Here is a 9,293-nt window from a genome sequence, read left to right on the forward strand (position 1 = left end):
AAATTGTGATTGGTCAGTGCTGACTGCTGATTATTGTAAATAATTAGTCATATTTTAAAAAAAACTTGCGTGAAGTGCAGGCTATAGGCTGCAGCTGCAGTACCTAATTAAAATTATCATCTCATAAAGTAGGTATAATGTTTATCATTAGGGCAATAAAAGAAATCATAATTTAAACACATGTAATTTATTTAATTAATAATATTAGGCTTAACAACACAGGTAGGTACCCAAACTTTTAATTACACTAACCTAAAGTTCATTAAAAAGGGAATTGCTGTCCAGATCTTTGTATCCTTTCTAAGTGCAATTCGAACAACAACTTATTTTCATAGTAATATCTGCTGTCTGATGAGTTGATTCCAGGATCATAGCTGGGTCTTCTTTCGGAATCAGATAAAGGACTTGGAGATGAGATTCCATTTTCAGTTGCTATGGCACTGTTCTGACTAGAATCTGAAGGCTGAGATATAGGACTCGTCAAGTTATTGTTGATATGCAAGTTGTTAATCCTTTTTGACAGAGGCATGAATTCACAAGCGTCCTCTTCTCGAGACCTTTTTCTGAAATGAAGAAACACAGACATTAGATAGACTGTTCAACTTACTGAAGTATACGCAAGATAAAAGGATAATTATTATTATTTGAATTGTGTGTACCTATTTCCTGTCATATTTCTAAATATAAGATGGCCATTGCATTCAATATTAGAGTTCCAGTTTAGTGTGCTGTCCTTGCCAAAAGTCATCTGTTTACAACAAATGCTGTATAGCAAGCAAGCTAATAGCAAAATCTACGAACAATTTATGAATTAAATGTTTTTGAACACGAGCTGTGAACAAGATTGAAAGATTGACACCCAGTTTGACAGAAGACAGCTGATTATTTCTTTATTTTCTTAAGTCTTCAACTGGCAATACCATTTATTACAAAAAGAAGAGAAAGAAATAGAAGAAACAAAAATTAACCAAGAAATTTAACCAGAGAAAAATAAATAACTAATTTATTCTTAGCAAGTAAACTTTAAAAATTAAGGATCTGTTATTTAGAATAGCTCTATGGTTAATAAATGTAACTGGCAACCCAAAAGAGATGTTTAGGTATAAAGGTACTAGATGGCGCTTTCCACCAAATGAAAATTACTGCTAAATGCTTTAACATTATCAATATTATTTCAATTTAAAGACTAGGTAAGTATAACTAATAAATATATATTAAAGCGCATATAAGTAATATACAATCTTTAGAAACTAATCTTACACGCAAACCTACGTACCAACTAGATGGCGTTAGCCGTTAGGTGTACAAAGTTAAACTGAAATCAATAAATTATTTTAAAGACTGAGACGGAGAGATGTCAGAGCAAAACAAAAAAAATGTTTCCTTCGCGTCAAATTCTCAATCTTTGATTTGATTCAAGTCCACCAATTGAAGCCAATTGGCAACTGGAATAGTGGCCAATTGGCAACAAATTTCTTAGTCTTAAGTTAATAGTTAACTTGAGCGGTCGTGTTTTTAAGCGAAGAACAGAATATTGTTTTATAGACAACTATGCCCACTTGCGTATTGCGATATTGTAAATCTCGGTCTGGTGGTCCTGAAGTTAACTGGAGCTTTTTTTCGTAAGTACCTATATACCTTCTATAATAATATTAAGTGATTTCTAGAACATTCTGACTGTCATTGGTTTGTGAAGTACACTCTGCTGTTTACATAGACTATTTTAAGAACTTATAACATTAGTGTAGTGATGTGCTTGTGATTCATTAAAGTATTTATCGATAATAATTCTATGAGACTAATAATGTACCTACTACATGTGCAATATGAGCAGTGATAAATTAGTGGTTAAGACGTCGGTCTCCTATTTAGGAGGTACGGGGTACCACCCCGGGCATGCACCGCTAACTTTTCAGAGTTAGGTATGTGCGTTTTAGGCAATGAAATATCTCTAGCTTTAACGGTGAAAGAAAACATTATGAGGATACCTGCCTGATATTGGAGAATTGTTTTTACGTGTTACAAAGATACCTACTTTGCATCCCGGGGACGATAGGGACGGGGATGGATAGGCTACTTTTTGTCCTGGAAAATCTAAAGTTTCCATGGCATTTATAAAAGCGTCATCTAGTGTAGGTACAATATGAACGTTTGACTTTTCATTGTAGGTTTCCCCCAGTGGGTAACAAAACACGTAAAGTATGGATACAATTTGTCCAAAAGGAACGCAGAGAAAACGATTGGCTTCCGTCCAGTGCATCCAAATTATGTTCAAAGCATTTTAGGAAGATAGATATTAAAGTTGGCAAAACGGGCCGAGCTTGCTTAGTAAAAGGATCATTACCTTGTGAAGTAAGTTGTTTGAACCTTTATTATTTGTATTTAAAGACAGCAAAATCCTAACATTGTATCTTTGTTAGCTAGATATGTGATAATGATAAATGCAATCCTTATATTATTATGGCCAACAATTAAATAGGTATAGGTACCTCGTTTCTAATTTGAACCACTATGATATGAACGCCTTTCTGGCTTTAGTTTTCTCCTCCACTTTTAATATAAGTAGTTAGGTGCCTTCAAGTCAAGAGTGAATAAGCATCTTCTAGACATCATTTCAGCCTGCATCATCGTGGGCCTGCAGGTCTCATCTTACTACAGCCAAACGCTTGTTTATGAATTTAAAAAATACATTACCCTTAGTAAGCCAGATAAGGATGAAGCGAGAGCGATAAAGAGGTGACGAATGTGTTATAATTACCAAAGTCCTTAGTTATAAGTAGGTACCTACCTACTTACAGTTATACAAAACTTTTAATTTCAGAATAAGGATAAAAAGCCCGTGGCCGTTGAATCAGAAAGCGATGATGAATCAGACTCAAAATCAGAAAGTGATGACGATTCAGACTCGAAACCACTAGCCGCTGACGTGTGCGACACAAAACCAGTGAGAGATGACATGTCAGAATCAAAACCAATACTTGATGATACTGAGGATATCTCGTTGAAAGCTCAAGTTAAAAAATTGCAAAAAGAAAAAATACGCCATCTAGACAAAATTAAAAAATTGGACCAACAAAATCAATTATTAAAACGTAAACTGTCAAAATTAAAAAACTTTGTTATAAATTTAGTAAAAAAATATGATCTTGAAATAACCGGGCAAATGCAAGTCGCGCCACGCAAGGAAAGCATTCCGTAGCCATACAAATATAATATTAGTATTAATTAAGATGTTCTTATAAATGAATCAAGGACCTCAGTTACTTATGTACTGTGTACAAGAAACACAAAAGTATTTTTACGGTCAAACTCAAAGCTTCGAATCTCAGAATTGGTACTTTTGATTATCTCAAAAGAGAGCCTTATTAGGGAAAATGTTGTGTACGTTGTCATTGAAATAAAATACATAGTTATTAATTACCTACTGAAAGCTAATTTGAATAAATGAAAGCTAGGCTAATTAATGTTTTTAATTACCAGAATAATTTCATCAATTTTCATCGCTGCCTGAATTTCCATAAAAATATAGTAGGTATTCTGTCGTGACTGAACTTTAGTCGCGATTTAGATAGATTCGAATCTATTTTATTCTAAAAAAATAGTCCTTTATCGATAAAAAGTAGCAATCCCTACTTTATAAAAACCTCACTTTTTACTCCCTTTTTAACCGACTTCAAAAAAAGGACGAGGTTCTCAATTCGCCGGAATCTTTTTGGGGTTCCGTACCTGGTGTCACGTCATCATTTTATAAAGGTGCAAGATGATAACCACGACTTTATCCGCGTGGTTTTAGTGTTTTTTAAAGGGAATTCAAAAATGCCTATGGTCCTTTCGCGGGAACTCTTTGATTTTCCAGGATAAAAGTAGAGCTATTTATGTACGTAGACCTCACCAGAATCGATTAAAGGGGGATATAAGGTAACAAGACTACAGACAGACACACTTTCGCATTTATAATACTAGTATTTTTATTTTTTTTAAATTATAGAGAAAAGACAAGCGTCAGGCAAACTCGAGAAACGTGCTTGGTCGTTCTTGAAACGCGATCGAGGTCACGGTCAGGGACGCTACTCGTAGTTTAGTTTGCTTCATGTTTGCGTTCCATTGGATAAGGTGTTGCTTCTCGTCTCATCTCACAAACTTTATACTTAGCTAATAGAGACGTTATAATAAGTATTATCATTAATTGCTTTAATTTAAGTGGTAATGACACCAAGAGTATTTTGTAAATATATGGTACTTCAAGCACAAAAACGAAAATGTAAATGTAATGTGTGTACGAAATAAATAATGAAACAGGACTAAAAAACAAGTCATTTTTGCAAGGTTCGTAGATTGACTTATAATTTAGTTAAATATAAATTAAATATTTGAAATACGATCGACTTGATTTTTAGTCTAGAACTAATAAATAGGTTAGTAGGTATCTATTACGACGTTTTAGTCAAATTTGGAATTCAGTACTTATTAAGTTATTGAAGTTTTAGTTAGGTTGGAATTTTTGTAAAATGATGACATGAATGAACTTTTTAGATCAATTTGATCATTTCCAAAAAAAAACCTACTACACCTTATAAGATGTATTTTCTTTTACAAATAGACCATCGAGTGTACCTATGTTTACAGCACACATGGATTATGGATATACTTACCTACCAAAGCAATTTCCTAGCCAAACAAGGTGATACTCTCAAGTCTGAAATGAACATGAACAAGAATGGCTATAAGACACAGCAGATGGCCTCATCTTGCGCAGCCGTATTTGTCAACTGTAGGCCGCGGGGTGCCTCACAGTAATGAATCTAATTTAAAATACATGCGTCTAATATTTGCATTGTAGGATAATTAATCTAAAAGGATAAAGACAATCCAAGAATAACTCATAAATGTCTAAATTCTATATACGTATATCATGGTATAAGTAATCCGATATAGCGGGATAGTCAGTGTCTTTTGTGCCTATATGAGGTCCACAAGTTGCTAAAGATTTTTTTTTAATCTTAGGTATCTTTCTATAACGGATTACCGTACGAATCAGCTGACGTTGCACGTTGGTAAAAATTCAAAGAGAGAGTTGGTGTTGCTACTGCCTAGTGCCTAATTAAAAATTATTAAATTAACATTATTCCGTTAGCGTCTGCTACATCACATCTCAGTTCTTTCTCACTAATGTCCAAGACACAGGGCTGGCGAATCATTTAACAATTATTCATTTCAGCGCATTTACAGTTATAAAGGATGATTTGGTTATAGTTAGTAAGTAGCACAGTGGACAGGACATAAATGACAAGGGAAAGTAATGAAAAATGGACACAGAAAATAGATGGACAAAGGACAAGAGGGAAACAATATAGGTGATGGGAAGACAACATAAGAAAACTTGAAGGACCAACATGGAAAAGGACAGCGTGTGACAGGCAAAGGTGGAAGTTGCTGGAAGAGGCCTACTTATGTGTCGAGAGGACACGCTGATAGCTAAAAGGACTAAACAAATTCTATATAGACTAAAATTCTAGATAAATTTAAAAAAATATCAACAATAAAGACTTAATAATAATAGTAACTAGGTAAGTAGCATTTGATAAGTTTCCATGACCAACTCCATCATCAGACCCTTATGATCACAATTCGCAATACCTAGGAGATACCACTGAGATGGATCAAACAGGCCAACTCAATGGACTTAGCCATAGAAGAGTCACTTCAGCTTTCTTCCATTTCCAACACCATACCATCTACTCGTGTGATACCAGTTCGATGGTACCATTTTACTGTGGTTCGTCAGAACTTCAAAAGTTTTGGTTGAAATGCGAAATTAATATAACGCCTCCTATTCGGGTGGTCGGAGGTTTGATCCCGGGCACGCATTTCTAACTTTTCGGAGTTAGGTATGTGCGTTTTAGGCAATACCCATCAAGTTTGCTTTAACGGTGAAGGAAAACATCGTGTGTGAAGTCTGCCGATCTGCACTTGGCCAGCGTGGTAGGTATACTATAACCAAACCCTTCTCATTCTGAGAGGTGAGTCGTCCTCAGTAGTGAGCTGGCGATATGGGTTTTTATTATGATGATGATGAATATAAAGCAAGTACAAATTATCAACGCCAGGTTGGTATGTTGTCAACTGCATTCGATTTTCAATTCATATTTCAAGAGCCGCGTGCTATGCAACAATTGAATAGTTGAAAACAATCGATTGTTAAATTGTTATCGAGTAATAATAACAATTGAATAGTTCGATTGTCGCTAGTGCCAGCCCTCCACACAAATCATAGGTGCGTAGTAGCCGCCTACCAAGTGCATCGGTGCGTTAAGCTGCTTATCCGCTCTGACGGCTGTCGCTCGGTGTTCACGCCAAATATGGTAGGATTCTGCTCTGATCCACTCCTTCGTCCATTGTTAGTATCAGGCCGTGGGAATGGACCGTGACCTATATATATCAATATGTAGATAATAGTTTTAATAGTTCATTCAGCTCCCAATTGGTAAATGACCCGTAAAATTTAATAGTGTACCTATTTCAGCATAGGTATATTAGTAAGATTAAGAAAACCATACACTAAACCAAAGTTATTTAAAAAAATATAAGTAGGCACCTAGTTGTGAAAACTAAAACTAAAGTTGCCGTAAATGTAAAAAATAATTGACACTACTTTTAGTTTAGTTCTTTTGTATTGTTCACAAAGACCACACGTTTGAGAACTGATACGATGTTTACATTGAGGTAAGTATTATTATCGTTATTATAATATAATTATTCAATACATTTTTACATTGATTGAATTCCGAGATGAAGATAATGCTCGCCTGAATACTTATGTATTAAAATCTGATTATATTTTCAACTATGAATAGAATTTCACAATCTGTTCAACTTTGAGCGTTTGTAGTCTAATATAATGATCATTACGATCAAGCGATTGAAATGGTACTGAGATATTCAGTCATTCGTCTAGTACCTACGATGATGCATTCTTAATTTAAACTTTCTCAGATGACTCTCATGTGTAAAGATAAAAAGTTCACTGGTAACCGCAGTAGTGCAAATAAATTGGACTGGTTAAAAATTCACACAAACTTTCAGTAGGTACCTATCTAGGTACTTGTATCATTTTCTAGGTTTCAATTTAGGTACCTACCTATGTCTGCTACTACGCAATCTATCATGTGCTATAGCCTATAGGTATTGCTTATCCTGATGATACACAAAAAAATTTACATTACCTGTTGATGATGTAAATCCCATGTTTATCTTTCAGTAAAAATCTAGCCCTTTTAGCACACTAAAATTAGTGGACTGATAGGTAGCTGATTCTTGTTGACAAAGCAAAGGATAAGCAAGCACGTATCCTGTTTCCATACTCTACACTTTTCAGTGAAAAATCGAAGATTTACCTACCTAATACCTTATCTACCTAGTACCTATCTACTCAATAGTAAATATGAATTAAAAACTCAATAACAATCTCAACATTTTAGTTTTTCTAAAACTTGTTAAGATTCTATCATAGGCTTGTAAATTGCTTAAATTTAGACAACATCCGACAATCGTTCTTAGTTTCCTCGTAATGAATTTGCCTAAACCTACCTACTTTTAATTGCTAATTTTTTAGAAATCTTTCTTTTTCGGATGTTTCCGCGTCATGGCCACGTCTCGTCTCGATAAAGAGTTTATTAAGCAAGTTCCCTAGAATATGGAAGCTGCTTTCGTATCATTCACAGTGACTATACTTTCTCTATTCATACATATTCTTTTACTTTCACGTGCGAGTCTCCGTTGAGAACCGAGATTGTTTGCAATATGGATACATTTGATGCCACATTGTTTCAAGCGCTCAGAAGAAAACTGACACGAATTCAAGTTTGTTTTATAATGTACTTTTTTCTGCATACTCACATGCAGAAAGGAGTGAATTATAATCTAGATTAAAATACGCCCTTCTCCTATTTTCCCCTAATTATTTTTCATTATTAATTTATTATTATTGAAATATATTTGAGCGCCTAATTTTAACTGGAAACAATATTCTAGTAGATAAAAAGTCTCGGAATGCAAAACATCTCATAAATAGATCGAAGAAAGAAATGATTGTTTGAAAAGTCAGCAGTTTTCAATCTGTATTTTACAATAGTTTGACGTGACAAATATTTATCTGCACTAGACGCATAATTAGGAATGCATATAGTTTCACGTAAATGACGTCAACTTTGACTGCTCAAGCGTGAACGTGATTTATTTATATTTTTATAGATCCATAAGAAGATACCTATCTTTTCATAACTGATATATATATAGTTCAATAATATTTCAATGGTCCGTCTATTATTTTGTTGATTAATGTATTTGATGACGAATGAAATAAGTAGGTTATTTCGTTCAAAAGCATCGAATTACGACTCAAAGTTCAAAAGAGGAATTTGACAAAAATCTGTTTAACAAAGTTTTAATTAGTCAATTAAACTACCCTAAAAGCAAGTATCTATTAATTAGAGTGGGAACTTTCTGTGTTTTGGGTGAAACTACCTGCAGAAGTAGCTATGAATAAACTAAATTTTGATTTTCTAATTTTAGTGGGAAAAAGACAGAGCTCAGTTTACCGGGCAGCAGTTTAGATTTACAATAGAAGTCCATTAAAATTAAATACTATTTCAACTTTTTAGTCTAAAACTATTTTTCGAGTCAATGTCGTATGAACTTATTGAACAAATACGAAATTATAGCAAATACGAAACACATCGCGTGTCTGCAGTGGCGTGTCATCTTCTAATGCACCTTCTACATAGTAAACAGTAAAAATCGGTCAGGGCGTTATTACAATTACATATTTTCTATTGTACTCCTACCTTTTTACACGTATTGATAGTTTTAGATTAGGTTGTCGTTTATATTATTAAAAGATTATTAATACCACTAAGATCAAACTCTAAGTAGCAAGAACTCTTATAGATCCAATACTCGAAGATGATATCAATATGGAATGAATTGCATAATTAAGTGAAACAGCATGTTACTCTCACAAAAATGTATTTTAGAAAAAATTGCTGGAGCTCATCTAAATATCACTAGATACTTACATTATGCAGGCACCCACTAACTTTCCTGACAAATTATTTCACTTGCAGAGCGTCTAAGATTTCACTTGAGCTGTGCTTTTTATTTGAGTCGTATATATTAGAATGAATACATTACAAATCAACAGTAGATATTTACATATAATTATTACTTACGGAATGTAAGATATACCTACTACTAAAAATAGTGAAACTATCGCCTATTTTTTATTATTTTTTACT

The 9,293-nt window shown here is 33.9% G+C and overlaps 2 protein-coding genes across 2 annotated transcripts; one reads left to right on the top strand and one right to left on the bottom strand.

Moving 5' to 3' along the window:
- Positions 1 to 168: 168 nt before the first annotated feature.
- Positions 169 to 876, bottom strand: LOC117987961 (uncharacterized). The gene is made up of 2 exons (XM_034975046.2): positions 660 to 876; positions 169 to 563 (listed from the first exon to the last, which is right to left on the bottom strand). Exons 1-2 carry the CDS (start codon positions 746 to 748, stop codon positions 263 to 265), a joined length of 390 nt encoding a protein of 129 aa, XP_034830937.1. The 5' UTR covers positions 749 to 876; the 3' UTR covers positions 169 to 262.
- On the top strand, positions 810 to 3,608 carry LOC117987840 (uncharacterized). The gene is made up of 4 exons (XM_034974906.2): positions 810 to 1,190; positions 1,546 to 1,622; positions 2,169 to 2,352; positions 2,822 to 3,608. Exons 2-4 carry the CDS (start codon positions 1,552 to 1,554, stop codon positions 3,197 to 3,199), a joined length of 633 nt encoding a protein of 210 aa, XP_034830797.2. The 5' UTR covers positions 810 to 1,190; positions 1,546 to 1,551; the 3' UTR covers positions 3,200 to 3,608.
- The last annotated feature ends 5,685 nt before the right edge of the window (positions 3,609 to 9,293 follow it).

This window comes from Maniola hyperantus, chromosome 13, assembly GCF_902806685.2.
Source record: "Maniola hyperantus chromosome 13, iAphHyp1.2, whole genome shotgun sequence".
NCBI classification, from domain to species: domain Eukaryota; kingdom Metazoa; phylum Arthropoda; class Insecta; order Lepidoptera; family Nymphalidae; genus Maniola; species Maniola hyperantus.